General features: G+C 39.4%; 2 protein-coding genes across 2 annotated transcripts; one reads left to right on the forward strand and one right to left on the reverse strand.

Moving 5' to 3' along the window:
* Window positions 1-998: 998 nt before the first annotated feature.
* tcea1 (transcription elongation factor A (SII), 1) lies at window positions 999-7,720 on the reverse strand. The gene is made up of 10 exons (XM_038717694.1): window positions 7,518-7,720; window positions 6,249-6,311; window positions 6,057-6,162; window positions 4,910-5,012; window positions 4,619-4,767; window positions 4,449-4,505; window positions 2,553-2,707; window positions 2,174-2,320; window positions 1,706-1,777; window positions 999-1,412 (listed from the first exon to the last, which is right to left on the reverse strand). Exons 1-10 carry the CDS (start codon window positions 7,590-7,592, stop codon window positions 1,404-1,406), a joined length of 936 nt encoding a protein of 311 aa, XP_038573622.1. The 5' UTR covers window positions 7,593-7,720; the 3' UTR covers window positions 999-1,403.
* A 3,302-nt stretch (window positions 7,721-11,022) lies between these two features.
* On the forward strand, window positions 11,023-20,865 carry LOC119901919 (oxygen-regulated protein 1). The gene is made up of 4 exons (XM_038717696.1): window positions 11,023-11,682; window positions 13,121-13,280; window positions 14,532-17,740; window positions 17,774-20,865. The coding sequence occupies exons 1-4, from the start codon at window positions 11,023-11,025 to the stop codon at window positions 20,747-20,749; spliced, it is 7,005 nt and encodes a 2,334-aa protein (XP_038573624.1). The 3' UTR covers window positions 20,750-20,865.
* The last annotated feature ends 4,236 nt before the right edge of the window (window positions 20,866-25,101 follow it).

Genomic DNA, 25,101 nt, shown 5'->3' on the forward strand with positions numbered 1-25,101 from the left:
TTTCTGATTTCATGAAAATGTCTTATAATAATGATCATAAGATATCCAACAGGAAGTTGGTCTATGACCCAAACATAAGTAACATCACTGCAGGATATATATACATTTCTTAATGCATAGCCAATGTCATTTGGTGCATTAAGAATGTTATTTTTGGTCATTTCTAAATTTCACCTTCAACAAATATGCAAGATCAATTTGTGGCAAAGGATCACCACTTCAATACTTGTGTACATATTGGGGTAAAGGTCATAAGAAAAGTAAGTAAGGAAAGCCACTGTCAACAGAACACAAGAGTTAAAGCAATTTAAAGTGAATTAGCGTTGACTCAAGCACAGGTTGCCTGTCTATGAGTTGTAATGCAGTTCAACTAGAGTAACGTTACCTTCTCACCTTGTATGATTTCTTATTAACAGTATTGGTAATGATATAACTACCCCTCAGATGTATTCTGTAAAACCTCATGGAGGTTTCCAACCCCCACTGTTTCCCCAAAACAGTCTAAATAGATGAATCCAGAAGACAAAATTCACCAGTTTAAATTATGTTAAATTTATGGCTTAATGGGATTACATTTTCTTCAAATGTACAGCTTAATAATCAATGTATTGAGGCACTTAGCAGACAACAGAAAAAAAATATGCTCCACACAGCTTAATATTAAATTAGTAGTTATTAGATGACATTTTAGCTGACAGACTTGTATGTCTCTGGTCTGGGTTCAGTTTGTGTGAGGATAAGGCAGCACAACCGCTTCTCAACATGGAGTGGTTGCACCTGGCAATTAAAAAAAAAAAACCTTGACGAAAGGGAAGCAATTGTGTGTCTTCCCTGGTTCAGCCAATGACATTATCCTGTCCCTGGACAGATAAATATGCACACATCTGCATTCACTTTGATGTGATGAATATTCCCCCAATAACAAATGTATACTCCTTGACACAAACACACAGTGTTTTTCCTCTCAGATGTTCAAGATTCACATAACCAGAAGAGACTAATGAAAAGCACTTCTTTTTAATCAAATGGATTACACTTTATTGGGAAATTAAATAAAACAATGCAATGTTGTGAGGGGAAAGCAAAACAACATTGTCCAAAGTGTTAAAACTACATATAAAAAATGTGGATAAAAGAGAATGAGACAAGACTGATCGCATATATCTGACAGTGAGAAACAACTTATAACAATAGTAAAAGATTTGGGGGAGGGCATCGGGAAATGACAATGAGCTCGATCTATGAACAGGATATTTATTCAAACAGTAACCGCAGTGGCATCTTTGAACGGCATGTTGTGCACCATGTACCACAGAATGCAAAGCTCCAATCTGTTGCAGAGTGACAGAACCTGGTCCAGGAAGTTTGCTACTTGTCGGAGTGCCGTGGAAATGCCTGCAGACTCAGCAGAACTAGGACAAAAAACAAACACATGTTGATACCTAGAAACTGGAAGATTTACATTAAATACTGATGATCAACTTCAAAAAAACAAGTATAAGAAATACATGTTGTAGGGCTGGAAGTAATAATTATTTTAATTATTGTTGATCAACAGTCCGAAACAAAAAAGATGTTCAATTTACAATAATATAAAATAGCAAAAACATATATTCATATCTCAACAGGACACAGGTTTCTGTTTAAAGGCTGAATAGCATTGATACGTTGAGCACAGGTGGCAGTAAACATATAGGTAACGCACCTTCCACCTATTTCCACATTGATTGCAGAAGACAAATGTGGTCATTGGCTCATCAGCACTGCGAGTTTGAACCTGGAAATGACAAAAACATGCACAAACCATTGATCACGTCGTCATAATGAACAAGCAGAGCTGCTCAAAACCTGTCAAAAAAATAAAAAATCATGGAAAAGTCCCCAACTTGCACCCCATTTACTCTATGAGCGTGCAGTCATACCAATATTATAATGCACCATGTTATTTTAACCAAAGTAAAAGGAGTACATGGATTTATATACCCCTTTACAAGCAATGATGTTTGTGTATGCAGGGACAAACAAAAACTGTGGTGAAATTGATCATTAATTGCACCTGTAACTTTGCACAGACTTTCCAAAGTAGATTCTTGTTAAACCAATTTTACCATCAACCGTATCATCCCTTCTGCTGCTGCCACAGTTAAAATGAAGCGTAAATGTGTGTCTGTACCTGTGTGTAGGTGCAGCACTTCCCCTTGCACTTGCCACATGTGAATAGATCGGTCTGAGTGCCTCCAGTGGTGGCCATCTGGTGGTCCCTGACAGCCTCTTTGGTCAAATTCTTTCTCATTTCTTTTAGCTCGTCACTGGCCATTTCCTACAGAAAAAGAAAAATGTAATTTATGATGCTTTACAACAAACTCATTTAAATCTATACAATTAGATGCACAATATAATATATAATTAATTTACACCAAAATCTAATCAAACATTTAAGAGAAAGTATGTAACCGCATCAACAGTGTTGAAATAACTATACTACTGACTGTTTGCCATTAGTCAGTTTGTCAGACTGTTTGTCTTTAAGAAAAAACAAACAGCCAACGAACCTCTGCAGTCATCTTAGCCATCCGCTCAGGGGTGACACTCCCACACAGCACAGTCCTCCTTAAATTGGGATTTTTCATATCCTTCAGATTCGAGATTCGGCTTCGCACACGGTTCTTGTATTTCATGTCTGTGTTCTTAAACTCTTGGAAGATACGTGATAGCAGGTCAAGGAACTCAACTGTGATCATGTATTTGTTATGCTTAATTATAAAAATAAATAAATAAAAAGAAAGTAGGGCCTATAAGTACACTGATAACAGCCTTTTATGTGTGGTACTGTTGAAGATTTCATGGATTGACTGATCACAACAAATTTAACCACATTTTTGACAATGGATTAGGCACTTAAGCAATTTAACATTCTCTGCTTTAACCTTCTAAAATGTGAGAATTTTTTTTAATGTTCATAATAGTTTAGGGATTTAGACTGCAACGCTCCCGTTACTGTAGGCCGAGTTGGGAACCGTCACAAACGTGCAATCCAATCCATTTCAATCACCAATAACTTTTTTGTTTTTCCAATATAAAAGTCTCAGAAAACTGGCAATATCGAAAGTGACCACCGTCAACCACCTGTGAAATTGTTAAAAACAAGTTAAGAAAATTCAGTAATTCATTTATTTTAAATGCTCCGTATTTGTATAGCACCTTTCTAGTCTTTTTTCATTCACGCTCAAACAGAAACTAACATTCATACACATCCATAAACTGGTGAAACAGCCACCAGGGGTAATTCAGGGTTCAGTATCTTGCCCAAGAACACTTCAACATGCAGCCTGGTCAAGCTGGGGATTGAACCGCCGGCCTACCGATCAACGGGCAACCCGCTCTATCTCCTGAACCACAACCACACAGTGCAAATTTGTAATTTCAATAGCATGCTCCTTTATGAACATCAAATCCCCTCTCAGCTCACCTCCTCTCTCAAGTTTCACAGCGGTTAGTTGTTTTTAGTTTATTGTTTTTTGTATTATGTTTAATGTTGAAATGTTTTTATTAAGTGTGTATGTTGAAGTACATGGGATTTATTGATTTCTTTTTGACTGTGGTATTGAATTGGTATCTACACCAATAGCAATTGAATTGATATTCGTACCATTATCAGTCTTTATGGATACTTTTCTTCAAAATACAACTAAATGTTCCACCACCACTACCTCCACCTCCTCTTCCACAAGCGGCTGGTTTGTCTCAGCCAGCAGCTGGGTTTACAACAATGAGCAGAATTTTGAGTTACGTGTCAAACTAAGCTAAAAATTTAAGACTTTCAGACAGACAGCTTTCAATTTAGTTTGTAACATTTGGCTAATTACCAAGCTTACGTTAGCTGTGCTTGTGTAAAACATAGAGGATGAGAGACTATGGACAGAGCAGACTACAATAACACTTTCTACATGTTTATGCTTGTTGAACAGATACATTGATAAAGTATTGTCTTTTTACTGACGAAGCTGTCGTAAACTTGAGCACTTTGGAGTTAAGTTAGCTTCACTTCACTGTCTCCACCACGGCTGGCCTCTGTGTGCGTGCATGTGTGTGTATCTAGGAGCCGACACACAGAGCAGGCAGAGGATGCAGCCTGATAATAAACACTACAGTCTTTATCCCCGTTTAATACCACGTTTCAGTGTCCGAGGAACCAGGCCCTTATAGAACCGGGTCTCGAACCCCCATCCTTATTATAGACTATGAAATTAATAAATTGAAAAAACTAAATTATAATTAGAAGGAAATAAATAATGAAAATATTCATTAGGTACAGCTCTAATGTGATAATTCATCTAAAAAGCATTATAGAAGTTATTTAAAACACTGCAACACCCAGAATCTCATTATATCCTGAAGTAACACCAACATCTGCTTCAAACACATTTCCCTTTCAATGTAAAGGATATATTCCTCGATCTGTGCTCCAAGTTCGTCACAATCAGCACCAATGGCAATATAATCCTCTGGAAAACAAACAAAACAAAAGTCAGAGGGTGGGGGAAAATGTTGACAAATACTCTAACTAAACAAACAACCTGTAAAAATGTTAAATAAATAAATACAAAAAGAGCATCACCCCCGGTCTGCAGAGCATTGGATATCATCTCTCTGCATTTGAGCCTGATGGAGTCGGAGGTGCCGGGGGCACGAGGAAAAGTGTTGATTAATGTGTTGGGTGTAACTTCAGGCTGCTCACTCTTGCTGCTTGAGTTACTGCTGGAGCTGCTGTGGGAGCAATAAGAGAAGAGAACTTGGATCAGCTACAGAGGCAAACAGCTTTTGAAGTATAGCATTATTCCCTTACTATATCCAAATGGAGAAAAAAAAAAAACTGTGTTTCAAAAAATATCATTATCTGTCTTTCTACCTTTCTTCTTTAGCCTCTGGGCTTCCCTGGGATGGAGAGACAACCGGTGTCGTTTGTTCTTTCCTCTTTTCATCTGACGGTTTCTCTCCACCACCAGGCTCATCTGGAAGTGACAAAAATCAAGTTAGAAAAAAACCATTGAAAATAGACAAACAAACGTAATAGGCAGCCTCACAGCTTCTACAATATTTTGTAGTGTGAAAAGTGTCAGATACTGTTTTTGCTTGTATTAATAGCTGATAGTAGGCAGACTGGAAACAAGAGGAAAAAGTTTGGAAAGACATGCAGCAATAGTCCCTGGTAGAAATCACCACCAGGCACACAGTGATAATATGGTATGCATCTTGACCTCCTGTATTGGGAAGTCTTGGCAGTTCTACGCTTAGTGTCAAACATTGTTGTGGCAAAACATTTTGAGTTGAAATCGGATGTATCTTTCAAACCCGGCATAAACAAAATACAAGTTAAAATGTTATTTACACATAAGCAGTAATTCAGCAGCAAAATACCACTTAAGTAGAAGCAAAGCGACCTTAATGGCTAGGTAATATACTGTTGTGTAAGCTACTAATTTTTGCAATACTGTTGCCTTTTTAATTAAAATATCATCTCCACTAATGTGTGTTCAGTCGTGAATCATAAAATTACACAAGGAGGTAATAACAACAACATTTACAGTGATAACCAAATGTGAACAGGCAAAATCTGAATAAAATCTTGGGCATGACATAACCCAAACATTTCATAAGAGTGATTCGGGAGCAACAATCAAATACCAGTTAAGTGTCAGAGGTTACACTTTGGATATTAAGAACAATATCATGATATTATATTGTGACTATTGTAACTTACAAAAAATGCTTCAACTTAAATCTTTTTCTTACTCACTGTGGGTTGAGAACAGATGCAAGCAATTTAATAAAATCCAACGGGACATTTTTGACAGCTGGTGTATCCACAGTTTAATGCGTTGCAAAATTGACCTGGGCTTCATCAATTACAAAAAAATACTATGACTTGCTCCAATACAATCATGCACAACAGCTTGGGACATCAAAATATGTCTCTAGTAAAAAAAAAATACATCTCACTAAACAAATTCACAAACATATTTATGTACATGGTGGAACTGAAAAGTACTAATTACCCAAAAGCTTCTTCCATGATTTGATCAAGGACTTGGCTAGAGATGTCACCTCGTCGTCTGTGCTCTGCTTGCGGATGGCGTTAACGGACATCCCAATTCTGGTAGACTGTGGATAGACATCGTGTCAGTGCTTCAGGGTTTGAGCGCTGCCTGTGCCGACAGTGAGCCTGAAGATAAAATGAGCAACGATACCTGAAGCAGCTCGAGAGTCATGGGGACACTGCGCAGCTCCTTCAATAGGTCCAAAGCCCCAGCCTGCAGAGGAGAGGGGAGTGGAAAGAGGGCGTTTAGATACACTTGAATCAATCTTGCACTACACCTCTCCTTAGCTGTATACTGATGATTAGTTTGGTTTATCATAGGTGAACATGTTTGATACAAATCTAGGTTTCTTATTAATCTTTACTGGACTAATCTATTCAAGTTAAGTTCTATTTATTAACAGTAATATTTTAAATGTAAGTGAGTTGGACAAAATCGATGTATTAAGGACTTGTTAACTAGTTATTATACTTTGTAAACAGATTTTTTTTTTTTATTTGGGATTTAAGTCAAACATTAACAGAGATGAATATAGTCAATTAACTGACTAGACAACTTACCGAAAATTACTCAACTTTCTGGGTGTTTTTAATAGTTTCCTAACAAACCTGTACTGGCTTCACTAATCTGGTGATTTGCTGATTTCTCTCGTCTTGTGTTATATTAAATTGAATATCTGTCCGGTTACCACTGTTGGTAGGACATTTGGGTGTGATAGGCATTTGTCACTGTAACATTTTAAAGAGCTAATATTTACTCGATAGTGAAACGTATCGTTAACTTAGTTGTAACCCAATTAACGTATTATGTTTGATTACCTGTAAATTAGTGCAGTTAACAAGTTAACTTATAACAGCAGTTAATAAGGCGGCTAAGTTACGTTACCGTTAAGCGTCCAAAGCAGCTAATTTAGCTAACGTTACTTGGCAGCTTGAAAACAGAACTTGAATCTAAAGGATAACAGTATAATTGTATTTCAGATTTTGATCTAGCTAACGTTACTTGTTTTCAGTTTTCCAAAAATGACCACATCCAACATGTTATTGCTCTGCAAAACACAAAGCTAGCAGGAACTAGTGGGCTGCTATGTGGCTAACTGCTAGCAACCCGTTGCCCTGCCGTTAACATAAACATACTTGCACGCTAGCTGTTTGCGCCTAGCCAGTCACAACAACAGGTACATTAGCCGTGGAGCTAATTGCTGATGCTAACGATGTAGTTACCGGTTGTAATAAAATACTCTGGTGGACTGACACACTTGTGCAACATTGTGTTGACAAACTGGCAAGATGTTCAGCTAGCTAGAGAGTCGACTAACCACATCACATCCCATTAGCGCCAGCGTTAGCTAAGCATCAACATCAGCTTGATCGGCTAAGCAGCGACCCGGTGAGCATTCATTCTTCTCACACATCTCACCCCGTTCTTCTTCTGCGCCATTTTATCCATCTTCTTTGCAATTCTGATTATCTCCTCTTCCTCTTTTTTGCCCATGTTGACTGATCCGATGTAATCCAAAAAGTCAGGAGCAAACGAAAAGAAAATTCGCAACAAAGACCACGCCACTGAAGTGAAAGCGGCGGCGTCTACTTGACGGACCGGGACCGCACACTGACCCGCCGCTGAGTAACAGACCTGACTAATTGATGCATGATAAGTACAGAGGGAGTTAATCGAGACGGAACGCAAATTCATCTAGGACCTGTCGCAGCAGTAAGTGGTCTTCACCCAGTGCATTAATCAGACACATTTTTTTTTTTATGAATACCAAGATATAACTCTATATTTTCTCAAGTTTTACATTACTGTCTGTCCCCCGACTACCACAACACAGCCTGTATTTTGGCAATATCGCTACCTGTCGTTAGATGGCGCCAAACTGCCACCTGCATCTCTGCTTGGGTCAACAACGTCTATTTCAGCTTGACATAAATGTTTGGGTCATAAATAGTTATGCGGAAGAAGAAGAAAAGAAAGAAAAGAAAATCCCAATTTATATGTACATTTTCACACATTCCTCTGATTTCTGAGGTTTTTTTTCTTGTTAATTACCAGATTCATTTACCTCCTCAGGTGATCACCTACAGTGATAGAGTCAATAGTTGTTTGGTACTGTAGACATATTTCCTCCAAGTCAGTTGCAGGTATATACAGTAGAGTGTAAAAATATTTGCTTTGCTCTGTGCAGCAGTTGACTTTTATTACTGTATTACTGACTGTAATTAACAGTCAGTGAACGAGCTTCTGTCTTGCTAGGTGCCTTTGGTAGGACTAGTGGCTTTTAAGGATGGCATGGCTGTTGTGCAGATCAAACATGTGACCTTTGAGTAACAGAATCTAGGCCACGTTCATGCTACATGCTACACTGTTGATCTTACACTGCTTTTATGTGGCACAGATAGAATAAAAACAAAATAAATAATAAAAACAGATATAATATTTACCTGAACAAAAACATGTTATGTGATGCTAATTACAGTACATAATACAAAACAAAAAGGTCAAATACTGTGCCAAAATGTAATTTTTTTTATCTGTTTATTAGCGTTAATTACAACACACTGGAAACATTATTAATGGGGCTTTTATGCTAATCAAACACTTGCTGTAATGAAATATTCCCTCATATTGGACTCTATTTCGCCTACACAGGCCATTCCTTCAATCCCCCCTCCAGCAAGTCTCCATCTTCCAGGACAGTGCATGTGCTAGAGGGAGGTATTAGCAGCTTTTACTCAGTCAGGGGCAGTTGGTAATTGGCACACTGTCTGCCAACTGCAGTATAGTGATACAGCTCTCACCCCCTCATGCTACTATTTGGTACAAACATTTAAACCATATCAGCCTTCGTAGTTTGGATACAAAGCTAAAGTATTCCTAAAATTATTGACATGATTTGTAGTCAGTTACACTCACCATGTGTTTTGAAATCTGTTGGTGGATTTCCAATACCTGCTGTGAGGTAAAAGTGCTCTCTTAAGACCTTATTCTGCTTCATGCTGTCAGCAAGTGCGCAAAATCTTTAACCTAATCCCTATTAGGCCAAGACTTCTCAAATCTGATTATGCAGGCTGCTTGCAAATTAGAAATAGTCCTAGCCACCTTGGTATCTGTCTGGAGCAGTAAAAATTTACTAATATCATTTGAACTGGAGAGTTCATATACCTTTGTGAACTTTAACCACCTCATTCACATAATTTGTCTGGTACTCACTCAGCCTTTTGCTGTACTCATTCACCCATTCACTCAGTTACTCTCTCACTTTGTCTTTTGATACAAATGGCCATCGAGAAATTTATGTTTAAATTTATGATGAGGCAGAGAAGACTTTCGGAACATTTGTTAAATATTTTATCGAGACTTACAGGACACATTAGCCATGATGTAAAACTGTTAGTTGACCAAATATATTTGAAGTCCTAGTATTTCAGAAAAACAATATTGCCATCTATTTGTGATTGAATCTCATACTGACAAAAGTACAAATATCTGCAGTACAGTTCCTCTTTGTTTGCTTCATTTGTTACCTTACCTTGATATGCTGATTACATGTGACCAAAGATTAAGCAAATTGGCCATGATGCTGCATGTCCCAAAATAGCCCTCCAATGCTGCTGAGAGGCTTTGACCAGCGCTCGGAGGTACAACGGATGCACACTTTCTGTTTTAGTTGTTATAATTAAGGTGAAATGTGAGATATACGGTAAGTCTTGTTCATTACATTTCTAGTTACATGTTTTTTGCCAGCCAGTTAATTTTTTAAGTATCTACAGAGTGTAATATGGCTACAGTAATATGTTGATATTTTTCATGTGTTAATGGCCTTTACATCTACATGTAGTTAGACTTGTGTTGTTCATAGTAACAATGTGGGCTATTATTTATAACGATTGTGTAGATTTACTGTAGACTCTTATACAACTAATAACTTATATAACCTCTACAAAGGAATAAGCAACAGAGGTTATGTGCTCTAATACAAGGTGTTTTCTCTTAAATATGTTCTTTTCTACCATGCTGGATTTAAGTCTACTGATATTATGCAACTATGACGTCAACTACACTTATGTTATCTATTACTGAATTCATATAAATCTACAAAAGACAAAAATATATATAATATATTGCATGGAAAACTATATGTATGCATCACGGCACTGTTATCCTACATTTAATAATTCAACTTTCAGTAAACATGGTTTTTAAAACATGATCAGCACATGGCAATTAGGAGACACGACTCCCTCTGAAAAATTATAGAATGATGGTTTTCATGTTTCTGGAGTTTAGTGCTGTATTTGGTCAGGCTTTTCAGGGGGCCTTCGTTTGATTCAGCACCACATCCCACACCAGTGGAGAACCATGTTATTACACGAGCTGGTGTGCATTTTACTTTACTTATTTTTGTTTAAGAATGTTTTTCATGTTGGCTTTTGAGATGGTGATCCATTTTGTAGAGAAAATATACAAGAATGTGTTGTAAATGTATATTTTTGCAAGTGTGGAGATAAATAATTCTGTGAGGAAGGACTAAGAATCATATTTCAAGAGTATACAGTCTGTACCAAGGGGTAACTGAAGAGAAATTAAGATGTTGTCACTTTGTTTTGAAAAGAGCCTTACAATATTAAAAACTGGCGCCAAGCAAAAGTCACACCTCGATTCACAAAGCCACAAATCTACAGGTAAGCTCAGGAATGGTCAATCCCTTTCACCTGAGGGTGGATCAAAGTAAATAATTTTACTAGCTATAAGTCAAACATGCTTGTATTTTACTGCTTATATGGCTCTAGGGGGAAAACATTTCTACATTACTATCATAGCTACAACCCTACCTGTTAATTATCTTACCTGTGCTATCTGCAGTAGCAAATGATAAGATTTCTCCCTCTCTCTGCTTTCTTTCTAGCCACCTCCATACAATATGAGCAACACACCCATCCAGGAGCCACCTGCCCAGGAATTGTCGTCTGGCAGTGGGCAGACGTCACCCTCCCGACCCTTTCAGCCAATCTCTGATCCCTCAGCTTCTAAAAGAGTATGTTTCTACAAGAGCGGTGACCCTAAATTCAGTGGGCATCGCATGGTCATCAGTGCCCGCACCTTCAAGACGTTTGATGCTCTACTGGATGCTCTTTCCAAAAAAGTGCCTCTTCCATTTGGAGTGAGAACCATCACCACACCTCGCGGGACCCACCTGGTGAAGGCTTTAGATGACTTACTTGATGGGGGATCATATGTGTGTTCTGATCAGAAACGTGTGAAGCCATTAAACCTGGATGAAGTGAACCGGCGGCAGGTACCGTGGAATACAACCAGACCCGTCAGTGCAGGGCGACGAAAGCGTCAAGGACTCCGGTTTGGCAGAAGGAATGAAGTCACCAACAGGCCAGCAAAGGTCACTGAACGAGTGGCGGTACGGACACCAAAGAAGCTTGTGGTCATCAAGAATAGGGATCCCACTGTTAAACGCACGATTGTGTTGCAGAGAAGAACAGCACCAACATTTGAGGCTTTACTAGATTACCTTTCCCAGATCCTGCAGTTCCCAGTGCTGAAACTCTTTTCTACAGATGGCAGAAGAGTAAGTATTTGGCTGAAACTGAGAATGAAGATAAATACTAATCTACAGCAACTTCTAAAAAATATTATAAGTGGCTTCTTTTTTGAAATGGGTGTAGCCCAATGTGATCTGTATAAATTCTTTAAGGGTTGTGCTTACAAATAGTTTTGGAATTTTAGAAAATACTTTTATTTGTTTTCTGGCAGAGAGTTAGGTGAGAATATCAATGAAACTCTCCTACTTCCGCTCCAGCTTCATTTTGACAGAGAGCTCAGCTTAGCATAAAGAATGGAAAGAGGCAACCAGTGGAGACTCCGTGAAGTCACTGCACCTAGCTAGGAAGAAATATTCCCGCAAACCACCAACCATAAAAACACAAATTGTCATTTTTACACTTCGGTTTTTGTACCGATTAAACAATTGAGATATAACATGTTGATCTGTAAGATTTACAAGTGCTGGTAGGTGGATTTTGTTACCTTCAGATCCACACTAGCTGTTTCTTCTTGTTTCAAGTCTTTATGTTAAGAAAAGCTAACCAGCTGTTGGCTCCAGCTTCATGTTTGAACGGATAAGGATGAGAGTGGTCTCAATCATCTCATCTAAGTCTCAGCAAGAAAAATGAGCTTATTTCCCAAACTTCTTTAAAGCCACAGAAGTTAGGGCGTATGTGGGAGATGGTTCAGTTACTAGATTGAAATCAAGTCCTTCAGATTTGATTGGATCGGCTGTGGTTTAGTGAGCACCTGTGTTGTTAGGTGAAGAGTGAATTAATAAATTAGACCCACTGAAATCTGAACACACACCTCCTAGTATGATTTTGCTCTGCTACTAACCCACAGCCAAGTGTGGTTTTACATGATGGACGGGGTTAGCAAATCACCCCAGATCACATTTGATAGGAAATATGTAAATATTTATGTAATATAAAGTTTAAGATGAGTCATCAAAAACTAAAAACAGGCTTCTGAGAGTCTTGGTTTTGGAGATACTATATCCATGTACACAAAACTGCACAACTAAAATAAATAACTGTTGTGGGCATGCTTTTCACCGTAACGTCTATGACAGGACATAGGAATCAAGGTTTTTACCCTGTTACATTACACATTATAAGTATTCCAAGAAGTGCTAAGAGGTGCTATCAAAATCTCCACCCCCTAGTGAGCGTAATCCCTCTTTCCATGAGTACTTTAACAGCAACAGGCTGTCTGTTAAAGGTCACGAGTGTTGACACCATTTAAATGCTTATTTCCTTCTTAGAACTTTCTCATCATCTGTGATCTCTGGTCTGTTTTACGTTCACTGTGGCCAATGAAATGTCAAGTGTACCTGCAATTTTTGATTCTGCAAATTCTTTTCAGTTTACATGTATCTGAGACTGCGATACAGTAAGTGCATGTATGCGACCAATTGAAAGTGACTAGTATAATGAAAAGTGTTTCTGCTCCTCTTTCAGGTTGATAGTCTCACAACACTTATCCTGTGCGCTGGAGTTGTTGTGGCAGCAGGCAACGAGCCATTCCGATTAGGAAACTACAGTTTTCACAGAACGGGCCAGATGGCACAATTAATGTACGCGGATAATGTGGAACCATCTATGTTGCAGCCCACAGCTCGTAAGTGTTGCTCTGAAAAGAGAAACAAATAAATAATGAAAACTTTACAGATGGTCGAACATTTTCACTGTATAGATGCATATATTTGTCTGCAGAATTTGTCTGCATTTAAACATGTAGTCCTATGGGGATTTTGGCAGCAACTTTCAGTTTATTTTTTACGCAGCTGACGATCAGTGTAACAAGTGATAATAGGGATAATACAATCCCATAAGTTCTGTTTATTTATGATGGTCCTAAAGTGTAATTCATTTGTTATATTCAGTAGTTAGTCATTGTTAAAGGGTTAGTTCACCCAAAAATACATTTACTCACTTAATTGTAGTGGTATCTAGCTGTTGCAGATAAGTTTTATCAGTCCTAGTTTTGAGATTTATTTATAACTGACTTTTTTGCTTCAACCCTATCCAATGAAACTGACCCCTTTTTGGAAGATACGCTTATTTGCTTTTTTGCCAACAGTCAGATAAGAATATTGATACCACTCTCATGTCTGTAAGCTAAGAACGAAGGTAGAGCCAGGAAGCTTATCTTAGAATAAAGACAGGAAAAAAGGGGAAACTGCTAGCCTAGCTCTATCAAAAGGTAACAAAATCCGCCCGCTAGTACCTAGGACTGGGCAACAAAAAAATAATGATTATTATCGCAATATAATTTACCTCAATATCAATATAATAAATGTTCAATATATCATATCGTCAATATTTGGTTTAATTAATTTGAATCACAAACAAATTAGCACTTAATTTTTTATATTTATTTTGTTGAGGAAAAGGGACTGGAAAAAGATTTACTAATCATATTTGTTAAATTTTTTTGTTTTAAATTAGTTTTGAATGTTCTCCCTCAGATTTATTAAGAGTTCCACTGTTTGGCATCAAGTGTTTGTCCCATTCTGACCATAAAGAAATGTTTAACCACACAATAAACCATCTTCTGGTTTCTGGTTGACATTTATTGTGATAATTATCGATATCGAATGATGTAAAATGTTTCATTGCGATAGCAGTTTTGCACTGCAAAGCTAATCGGCTGCAGCATAAGTTTTAACAGACACATATGACAGTGGCATTCATAAACCTGCTTATCTAACTCTCAGCTTGAAAGCAAATAATGGTATTTCTTGTCAAATGTCAAACTATTCCCTTAAATATGCCAAACCAATACTCCATAAAGCTTTTACAATGGCCTTAAATATTTTTCTCTTGCATTGTCTCTCCCCCTCTCTTTGACCAACACCTCCAACTAAAGAGAACAACAAATCTTTCTCAAGTGGAAGAGGCTCGAGGAATTTTTCCTTATCATCCGAGAGATACATTGTCGACCAAATAAACAAGTCTCGAAATGGAACCATGAACAGCCACCTGCATCACAACAACGGATCATTTGAAACAGAGGTCAACCATCGTCACAACCCCATGGAGACATGTGGAACTGGAAGGGTAGATAATGACATGCATGCTTGCATTGTACCTAAGGACGATGACATAGAAAAGTCTTTCCGTGTGAATCAAGATGGCAGCATGACAGTGGAGATGAAAGTTCGTCTGACCATTAAAGAGGAGGAGATGCTCCACTGGACTACCACACTCAGCCGCTCTAGCCTTAGCAAGAGGACACTTTGTGCCTCAATTTCTGAGACGGGCAACAGCTCACCTGACTCAAACAATGCCATTGCCAAAGACTCCTCTAGCACAAGTGAAGATGAATCAAAAGAGGAGAACCATCCCGCTGACACTGGAAAGGTCGTCGGCTTTAACGACAAGCGAGTATATGAGGGCTACACTTCCAGGGCCTTGGCAACAACAACAGGTTTCAAACGCACTCCTACCCCAGGTCCTGCACCTCGGCATGTTAGGAAGAAGGCGTCTGTTGAGAGTGTGAAGATGGTCACAGAGTCAGGGGTTAAAGAGAGCACCCTGGGACATTATTCTTACTTGGAGAGGACGGCTGATGGTGAGACAACTGAGGGATACTGCGTTGTCAGACACAGCAGTAGCAGCAGCAACAAGCCTATCCCAAAACCACGGAAAACTGTGTCTGCAGGGGCCTCCAACAAAGGCTCCCACTCCTCCATCAGGTCCCCAGGAGTAGCTGAGGTCCTTCAGATACAGAATAATGGGATGGAGGTTACAGAGACTGTGATGCATATTTATGAGAGTCAAGGCTGCTACGACAACTATTTTGCAAATGAGGAATATAGTGCAGATGGTGGCGCGCCAGAAAGTAAACCATCGACTGACTCAGGTCCACAATCATCAAGCAATGATTGTGATATAGATTTTAGCCGGCAGCCACCCACTACTGAGTCACGACAAAGACAGAAAGAGGAGATGTTATCATTGTCATCAGAGCCAATAACTTCAACACATGAGCTTATTAACAATCGGTCTTCAGTGACTGAGAATGAGGCCCAAACTGCAACAAACTCCCAGGAGAAAGTAAAAAAAGACAAAAGTCTAAGAAGTGAGAATAAGAAAAAAATGATTAAACCTGCTAGGAATGAAAAGAGTTCGACATCAACAAGCGGGTCAGATAAAAAGCAAAAGGAAAGCATAGTAAGCCCCTCAAAAAAAAGCAGGCATTCATCTAAAGACAAACTCAGCAGCACTTCCACCGTGGGCAAAAAAGATCTGAGTTCATCAGATAGTGCTAAAAGTGGTCAAAAGAGTAGAGGAGCAGAAAAGCATGAAATTAAGAAAACAAGTAAGGATGAAAATATGGCCAAGAAAGAGCAAGCCTTATTAGTTAAAACTGAAAATGTGACCCCATCTAACAGACAAAACATAAATAAGGCAGCTGCTAAAGATAATGGCCATAATGTAAATACTCCAACTGGAAGGCCTCAAATGAAGAAGAACATGTTAGACATTTTACAACCCAAAAAAGCACTTCTCCCAGGCAAAAAGACAATTAGCAAGCCCAAATCCATGACTGAAAGCATATTATCATCACCTAAAAGGACTTTAGAGTTGGGTGAGAGTTTTTCGATGCCTTCTCTCAATCCTTCACCCTCTGAAATTCACCAATATGTTGAGAACTGGTTGGAGAAAGTCAACCCAGATCCAGTACCATACACTGAGGAGGCTATCACAGATGAACCCGAGCCTCGACCAAAGGTTGTGTTTCAGATAGGCGGTGATTCTGAATCCGATGAAAAGAATGAATGCCAGACTAACCTAGATGAATATTATCCAACTTCTGGTGGGGGTGTCAAGAAATCAGCTTCTTGTCTGTCAGTACCACTTTGTCATGCAGAGACAGCTACAGCTCTGCTGCACAATGAACAATACGTGAGAGGCTTATGTGTTTCAATGCCGAGTGTCAGGGTCGATCCTGTTGACCAGGAGAACAGACTGAGGTCACACAAATCTGCAGAGGCCATCGCTCCAGCTGATAATGAACCATCTCCATCTATGTCCAACATTTTAAGTCCCACAGCAACGATAAAACCTGTCTTGCGGCAGCTTTGTTCCTCGATTCAGTGCATCAGAGGGGCGTCTGACACCAACACAACATCCAATCTTGAGAAGTCCAGTAGCCTTCCCGATTTCCCAACACAAGTGGCTTCGGTGTTTGGCTCGTCATGTAAAGCCTTGGTGTCATTCTTATCAGTGATGACTCTGCGAGATAACCTTACAGGAGCCGCGCTGGGAGAGGGTAACCAATCAAGAAGCGACTCCGAGGCCATGCTAATGATGGAATCCCTGCAGAAAATTTCTGCCATCGAGGATGAGGAAGAGCAGAGGGCAAGTTTGACCGATCTGCAAAGCAGAGCGTCTTCTAGGTTCAGAGAACGCTGGAAGGATTTTCAGATTCTGAGGGAAAGGCTTGAAAGTGAACCACTGTCTCCCAAAGTTTCAGAAACAGAATTTGCCCTGGATGTTTTCTCTGAAGGGGGTGAGACATTTGAAGATCAGCAATTTTGTATTGATGAGCTGATGGAGGAACTTAATATGCCGCAAGACCTCAGAGCAGAGATTTCTTCAACAATCCAACAGGCTAAGAGTTTTTACCCTGTAGAGGAGAGCACTTTTGTAGAAGCTGAAAGAAACCAGTCGGACTCAGAGGAAGATGTAGAAAAATTTGTTGAAGAATACAATGATGAAGCAAAACAATCATCAGAGCCTGATACTCCCTGCATAGAGGAGGACATTACTCAGACAAAACAGGGCGATGATAACGGAGAGATAGATAACGTAAAGAAAATGCAGTCTGTGTATTCTGGACAGGCCACACAGTCAGAACTATCGGGGACACAAAGAGATGAGCCCCTAAAAGACAAAGAAGAGGAACAGGTAGAAGAGGTAGAGGACGATAGGGAGGATGGAGATACAAAAGAGGTAGATGATGATGATGATGATGATGATTATGATGAAAAGACTGAAACAGGAGAAAGGGAGGAAAAGGCAGAAGAGAAGGTAGTGACAGAAGAAAAAATGGATGACAAGGGGCAGGGGGTGTGGGAAGCGGGAAATGGAAGTGGAGAGGAGGAGGAATCTGTTGAAAATGCAGGGCAAGGAACAGAGGAAGTGATGACAGTGGATGAGGAGGAAGAAGGGGTGATATTAGAAGAAGGAGAGAAGGAAGCGGTTGAGGAGACAGAGGAGGGACTAATGGATGAAGAAGATCAAGAAGCAAGGGAGGACAACAGTGTTGAAGAGACAGATGAGAGAGAGGGTGTTGATGAGACAGAGGAGGAAGGAAGGGGGGAGGAAGGGGAAACTGAGGAGAAGCAAAGGGAAGAGATTAAATATGAAGCAGATGAGGTTATTGTCGAGACAGATGAAGGTGGGGAAGTAGAAAACATTGAAGGAGTGGAAGAGGAGGAAGAAGCAGATGCTTCCACTGAGGATGAAGAAGAAGCGGAAGAAGGTATTGAGGTTATTGAGGAAAACAATGAGGAAGAGGAAATGAATGAGGTTTTTGAGGAGAAAGATGAGGTAGAAAGTATAATTGAAGAGGAGAAAGATGAGGTAGAAATTATGATTGAAGAGGAGAAAGACGAGGTAGAAAGTAGGATTGAAGAGGAGAAAGATGAGGTAGAAATTATGATTGAAGAGGAGAAAGACGAGGTAGAAAGTAGGATTGAAGAGGAGAAAGATGAGGTAGAAATTATGATTGAAGAGGAGAAAGACGAGGTAGAAAGTATGATTGAAGAGGAGGAAGATGAGGTAGAAAGTATGATTGAAGAGGAGAAAGATGAGGTAGAAAGTATGATTGAAGAGGAGAAAGATGAGGTAGAAAGTATGATTGAAGAGGAGAAAGATGAGGTAGAAAGTATGATTGAAGAGGAGGAAGATGAGGTAGAAAGTATGATTGAAGAGGAGAAAGATGAGGTAGAAAGTATGATTGAAGAGGAGAAAGATGAGGTAGAAAGTATGATTGAAGAGGAGAAAGATGAGGTAGAAAGTATGATTGAAGAGGAGAAAGATGAGGTAGAAAGTATGACTGAAGAGGAGAAAGATGAGGTAGAAAGTATGATTGAAGAGGAGGAAGATGAGGTAGAAAGTATGATTGAAGAGGAGAAAGATGAAACAGGTGTGGTTACTCAGAAAGATGTAGAGGAGGTTATTGAGGAGGAGGAGGAGGAGGAGGATGAGGAGGAAATGGTGGACGTTATTGAGGAGGAGGATGAAGAAGAAGATGTTGAGGAAAAAGACAAGGAAGAGGACAAAACCGAGGTAGTCAGTGAGGAAAACCAAGAAGAGGAAGAAGAGAGAGAACAAAAAGAGGAACAAGAGCACGAGGAGGATGGTGAGGATGTTGAGGTTAAAAGTATAGAAAGAAAAGTGATTACAGTTGAGGAAGGAGATGAAACTGACATGAATATAGTAGATGAAGAAAAGTGTGGTGAGGTTGAGCTGGAGAAAACAGAAAATAGTTTTGAGGAAGAATCAGGTGAGGAGAAAGAGGTTTTAGAGGAGGCTGAAGACAATGCAGGGCAAATGCAAGATGAAGAGGAAAGGGAAGATGACGAAGAAGAAAATGAACGTAATGAGTTAAATGAGGGGTTAGACCAGGTGGAAAAGCAAGAATCAAACGATGAGGCAGAGGAAGAAAATGTTAGTGATGCGGACAGTGTTGCCGGTGGTACGGATTGTAAAAGTCTACTAGAGGAGGCCTCATATATGCAGCAGCTAAGTAGCTGTGAAGGGGAAGCAAATGTAGATATTAAGGTAGCAGAATATAACACTGAATCACCAACCAAATATTCCTCTGAGGGTCTGTGTGAAGATGATAAAGGTAATGGAACAGACACCGTTAATGAAATTGAAACAGACGAGGTAGGTGAGCTTGGCGAGGAAAGGAGCAGCAGTCTTCCACATGCAGTGGAAATATCACAGGAATTACTTGACTTTGTTAACTTGGCCCTACAGTCCTCTTCACTTATATTCACATACGATGCTAAGGGGAACATCAGGATAGAGCCAGATAATGCACGAGTTGTACAAACCAAACAAATTGCTATTCCAAAAAGTAGAGCAGATACTTCATATGGCTTAAAGTGTCTCCCGAGCCCGAGCACCTCAGATTTGTCGGATTACAGGCCAGAAACATCAGAGAGTGGTGGATATAAAACTCAGGAGTCTGTAGATATTGTCACAGAGAGTGGAGAAGAGGCTTCAGGGAGACCTTCTCCAGTCTGCAGAAGTAAGACTGATATCCCTAATGGGAGAACAAATGTGGAGCGACTGTCAGTTGCAAGTAATTCAGAAATCTTACAAAATTCCAGATTAAAAAGTGGAGGAAGTTTCTCTTCCTATGACTCAGGCACTAAAGCCTCAAAGGAGGACCTGTCTTACTTCAGTGCTGCAAGCTCACAAAAGGCAGATGCCGAACCTGCCACAGAGGTCATGCAGTGCATTTCTTTTCCCTCAGAAAAAGACTCTACTGATGGGGTTTTGATTGACCAAGGTAGATGGCTGCTCAAGGAGAATCACCTCATCAGAAAATCTCCTCCGGTCTCCCTGGGAATGTACGGCAGTGTAGATAGCACATCTATAGATACCGGTCAGGAGAACTCTAGTGTAGATTCCTTGCCTCATCATAACACCCAGTACAACCCTCTTGCAGCCATATCCTCATCAGAGCTTGAGGAGATGGCGAAGCCTCAAACTCCGAAGTGCACCTACTACAGCATGCCACATGGAAGCGACTCTGACCCCTTTTTGGGTGATTCCAGTGTCAATAGTAGTAAAAAAGATACGAGCAGTGTCAAGGGGAGAGGATTCAGGGTGTCACCTAAGATTGATACTTCCAAAAGCTGGGAAAATAAAAATGGGAGTCTGTCTTCATTTGCATCAGTAGAGTTTAAAATTCCAGACAGAAAAGTGCATCCTGAGGGGGAGTCCTCAGCTGTGACACAGGCAAGAAGGACATCTAGTGGTGAAAGGAGTGTATTGCAAGCACAAGACTCCCTGGACACACTACGCGTGAGATGTGGCCAATACTGTCCCATCCTATAGAAGCTGGACATTATGTTTCACAGAAATATTCATACATGCTGGTTCTGTTCTATAAGTCTTGGTTATGATTATTTTGTTGTAATGCAGCTAGAAATGTTTTGTTTTGTCAAATAATCATGAACAAAAACCTTTCTGGAACCCCCTTGCAGACCGACAGCCATGTGGTGATTGAAGAGAGTTGTGCCTCTTATTTATGTTTGAATGTAGTCAGAAATGTTCAGTGCAGTGTTTTTGGTAAAGATTGGGGAGATTAAAGTCATTACAAAATCAAAAATAGAACGATATCAGCGAATAAGAACTTTTTTCTACCGATTCAATGCTCCTACACATCACTGTCTTATCTATAATTACAAGTCATCAGTATCTTAGAAATTAATGTATCTGCCAAGGAAAGCAGATTTTATAGCTTGTTATCTTTATATATCTTTTATTTTGATTGCTTGTTTTGGTTCTTCCGAATGTGCAATGGATACTGAGTGATTACTATTTCCTATTACAGATGTGGATCATTTACTTTGCTGCTCTCCAGATCCTCTCAGGATTTTAACAAAAGATTACCATGTATTAATTGAGAACTTATAAAGAAGTGAGAACTGATTATTCTGTGAAAACTAAATTCCTACATTCATTCATAAGGCAGCTTCTAAAGAATGTTTGGAAGATTATTCAATAAACCATGTTTAATTTTTTATTGTGTTTATTTTTGCCATACTAAAACGGTTAAAGGGGCACCTAAGAGAGTTATTATTGCAAAGAAGTCAAAACTAATGCAGCAGAGGTCAAGTTAAGCTGAATTTTAGTCGGTTTTAGTCCCTTGCATGTATCGAGCGCCAAAAACACTGAAACTCCCATAACGCATCTCGGTAGCATCATTGTTCTCTCCCTGTGTGGTAAATAAACACGTCTTTCTAACTCCAGCCCCAGGTTTGTAACACTTTCTTATATAAGTTTCTGAGCCCAAAGTAAGCCCTAACCCTAACATCATCAGGGTTTTTTTTGACTTGGAAAGCTCCTTCCAGAGCCACAGATGATTCCAAAGGCTGAGGAGTAGCCTACTAAACATGACTGGTAAACTGATCTGAGGTGTAAGATAGTGAAGTTCCCCCCTTAACTACGGTGTATTAAATAAGTAATACTAAAATTATCCGTTCAGATTTGGGTAATTACAATAGGTTATGTGTTTACACATTCCAATATCAATACTTTAAAAAAGTTCCTTTACTTGTATCAAAATAAAATACTCGTATATATAGGCAACTATTTGCTGACAAGTTGGCCAATGAAATGAAAAGCTGATGCTATGTCAGTGCTGTGTTCACAAGTTGTTTCCGCTGCCCCCACATGGCCAAAGCAGCAATTGCAGTTCGAATCTGGCACCACCTAATTTATAACTGGGTAGACATTCAACTGATATGACATAATCAATACAGTAATAGTAGAGTTAATCCGTTGCTGAGAAAAATATTAAATTTTTACTTTAATTTTCCAGTGGAAATTCTCTATAATCAAATCCTGAGGAGAATTACTTCTGCTGCTGTATTATAATTACTTCACTACTAACATGTATCTGAGTGTTATCATGTCTAAGTAAATGTTTGTTTCTGAGTTTCTCTTTTATTTGCCTACATACAGCCTCTGCCCTGGGTATATATACACACAGTAGCTCAGGATACATTTCTGTATACATAGTCAATATTCAACATACTTTAAAAAGTCTATAAAATATATCTGTGCTGTAAGTTAATTTAAGAAACTCTTTGACCTTTTAAATCTGAAACAAAAAACAGAAACACTGAATTTATTTTAACAGCACATTTTGAATAGTAGTCACTGTTGATTTGAATTTAAACCACAAAATTGATTTTGGGACCACATCATTTACTTGAATGGTAAAGTCGCTATTGAAGCTGAGTTCAAGTTTATAGCTGCTACAGATGTTTGTGGTAACACACACTTTTTAAAACATTTTGGTACTTGCATTTTTCTTTCTAAAAACAATATTTCATTTCCCACAAAAACAGTAAGTTCCTTTCTTCTAGGAATTTGGTTTGCGGGGTGAGGTAGAAACTGGTAAAAAAAAAATAATTCACATTATGATGCTTGCCTAGAAGCATCTCTGGACTGTGGTGACATTTGACTTTCATAAGGTTATTAACTAATAGAAGCATGTGGATTCTGAATGAGCCTTAGGCATATCTATTCTGTTTATTTTTGGAACAAGAGTCCAACATAGTGTCAAACTCCCAAACCCCAATCTAGCCCCAGCTCGTAGGGGGTTTCTCTCATATCTCTTTAAATAATTATGCCATTGTGTCACAGAAGATGATTTTGACTTTGGAAACATTTGTTATGAGGTATGAATAAGTATTATAAGTGTATGTTATCTGTCTTCACGCTTGAAGGATTTGTTTCAATCTTATCCACTCATCCTGAGGTGGGTAAGAGTGTTCAGAGTGTCATCCGCAGCTGTCAGTTGGTCTGAGTGAGTCCCCCTGATGCAGTCAGGCATATGCGAATGACACTTGTGATGTGATGTTCACTGACAGACTGGCTTCAAATATGTGTGACCGGAGGATATAATCCCTGAAAATAAATATGACCAAATGACAGCGGGTCATTTAAGACTTTGATGTTATACATTTGACACATTCTAAATGATGATTTTATGCTAATAACAGAGGCAAATGCTGGGAAGTTATTGTTTCTCTGATTCCCCTCCCTCTCCCTGACCCAGTCGCTCCCTGCAAACACACACACACGCACAAGAGAGAGAGAGACAAAGAGAGGGAGAGTGAATGAGAGGTCTTTACAAAGTGACCATTCTGGATACTTTCCAAGGGTTTTGTCAGTCACTATGGCGATTTGGAAAATAGCCCCTGCAGTTTAATTCCTCTGTTGTTACTATGGTTGAAAGGTATCCAGTGGAAGCCCCATTCCCCGAAAGGAACGCCCGTCCTTACTCTGCTCATTTTGCTGACCAATGACAAAAAGGTCACAGCAGATGAAAAAGAAAAGGAGATTCCGCTTGATTTCCAGCGCAAGTATCAAGATCCTTAAGTAAAACTGCTAATACAAGAGAAAGTTCTGTATTTAAAGCCCTTCTTAAGTTAAAGTATTATCAGCAAAATGTAGTCTAAAAAAGTAAACGTACTTGTTCTGTGACTGACATTTTAGACCTATAGCTGGTCGAGGTAGAGCTAGTTTTTAATGTAAAATCTTAATATGTACCTAGTACTGTAACTCCAGCTGTCAGATAAATGTAGTGGAGTAAAAAGTACAATATTTCCTTCTGGAATGTGGTGGAGAAAGAGCAGCAGAAAGTGGAAATACCCTTGCAAACTACAAACTGCAAGGGTAATTGTACTGAAGTTACTTTCAAGCACTGATAATAACCTGACCATCACACACACAGACTTGACAAAAGCTTTTTGGAGGCCCCCTGGCATAGATTTACAGCCTTGTTCCTTTTTTCTCACATTCAAGGACTTCAGTCTGATCTCCATGCACTCACTGGGGCGCAACAAACACATTGTGCTGCAGCACTCCCTCCACTAAATCTGCCATGTCATGACAAAGAAGCCAACCAATTTTTCAGACCAAACCAAAATAAAGTGCAAGGGAAAAAAACTAACTTGCAAACTACACGCTACAAACACTCATTTCTGCAACTTTATGAATAAAACAAATCTAAATTTAACAAACTGTCATGTAATAGCTCATCTCTGCGAATAGGGCAGCCCCTTAATCTGTCTGGGTTTCAGACTTGTTAAATAATGTTGTGGACGATTACTATGGCTACTGGGCACGCTGGTCTGTGATTCAACATCATGGGAGATGAAACAAAGGATGCCTTTTTGCTGCCCAGCGCCTCCAGTTTTGAAGCGATGACACCCAGAAACAAGATTTACTTTATCCGTGGCCTTGTCCCATTATGAGCTGACTGACTCTGACTGATGCTGAGTCTTATTTGAGTCTTCTTCTAGTCTAGTTGTACAATCTTTTTAATGAGCTCCCCTGCAGTGCTGTTGCTTTGGAGAGAAACAGGAACCTCAGCAACAACAGGACCATACACAAATAAATTCCAAACATTGCCAAGAATGGGAGCTATTTGGTCCAAAGTGTGGCACTGGCAAACCCCGGGCTACAAACAATAATTACGGCCTGCTGTCTGCATTCTGTTGCTGCAGTTAGGTGACAGATCAGCAATACACAATCCCTGCTCTGTCTGTGACAATCCCGGCCTCCTGTGTCTGTCTCTGTGGCCAACACTGGCAGAGCTGGCTCATAATGGGCCTGGGAGCAGGAATTTTTACAGCCCCCCTGCCTCCCAGTGAGTGTTGAGCATGTGGATT

Source organism: Micropterus salmoides, unplaced genomic scaffold, assembly GCF_014851395.1.
Source record: "Micropterus salmoides isolate LMB-PRFRI ecotype aquatic unplaced genomic scaffold, ASM1485139v1 Ms_hic_scaffold_14, whole genome shotgun sequence".
NCBI classification, from domain to species: Eukaryota; Metazoa; Chordata; class Actinopteri; order Centrarchiformes; family Centrarchidae; genus Micropterus; species Micropterus salmoides.

Coding starts and splice junctions, on each gene's coding strand:
- tcea1 (XM_038717694.1), bottom strand. CDS start 7,592: ATGGGCAAAAAAGAGGAAGAGGAGATAATCAGAATTGCAAAGAAGATG. Junction 6,312..7,517: donor TGGCGCAGAAGAAGAACGGG/GTGAGATGTGTG, acceptor TCTCCTCTGCAG/GCTGGGGCTTTGGACCTATT. Junction 2,708..4,448: donor TGGAGCACAGATCGAGGAAT/ATATCCTTTACA, acceptor ACCTGCTATCAC/GTATCTTCCAAGAGTTTAAG.
- LOC119901919 (XM_038717696.1), top strand. CDS start 11,023: ATGAGCAACACACCCATCCAGGAGCCACCTGCCCAGGAATTGTCGTCT. Junction 13,281..14,531: donor TATGTTGCAGCCCACAGCTC/GTAAGTGTTGCT, acceptor CTCCAACTAAAG/AGAACAACAAATCTTTCTCA. Junction 17,741..17,773: donor TGGATGACAAGGGGCAGGGG/GTGTGGGAAGCG, acceptor AGTGGAGAGGAG/GAGGAATCTGTTGAAAATGC.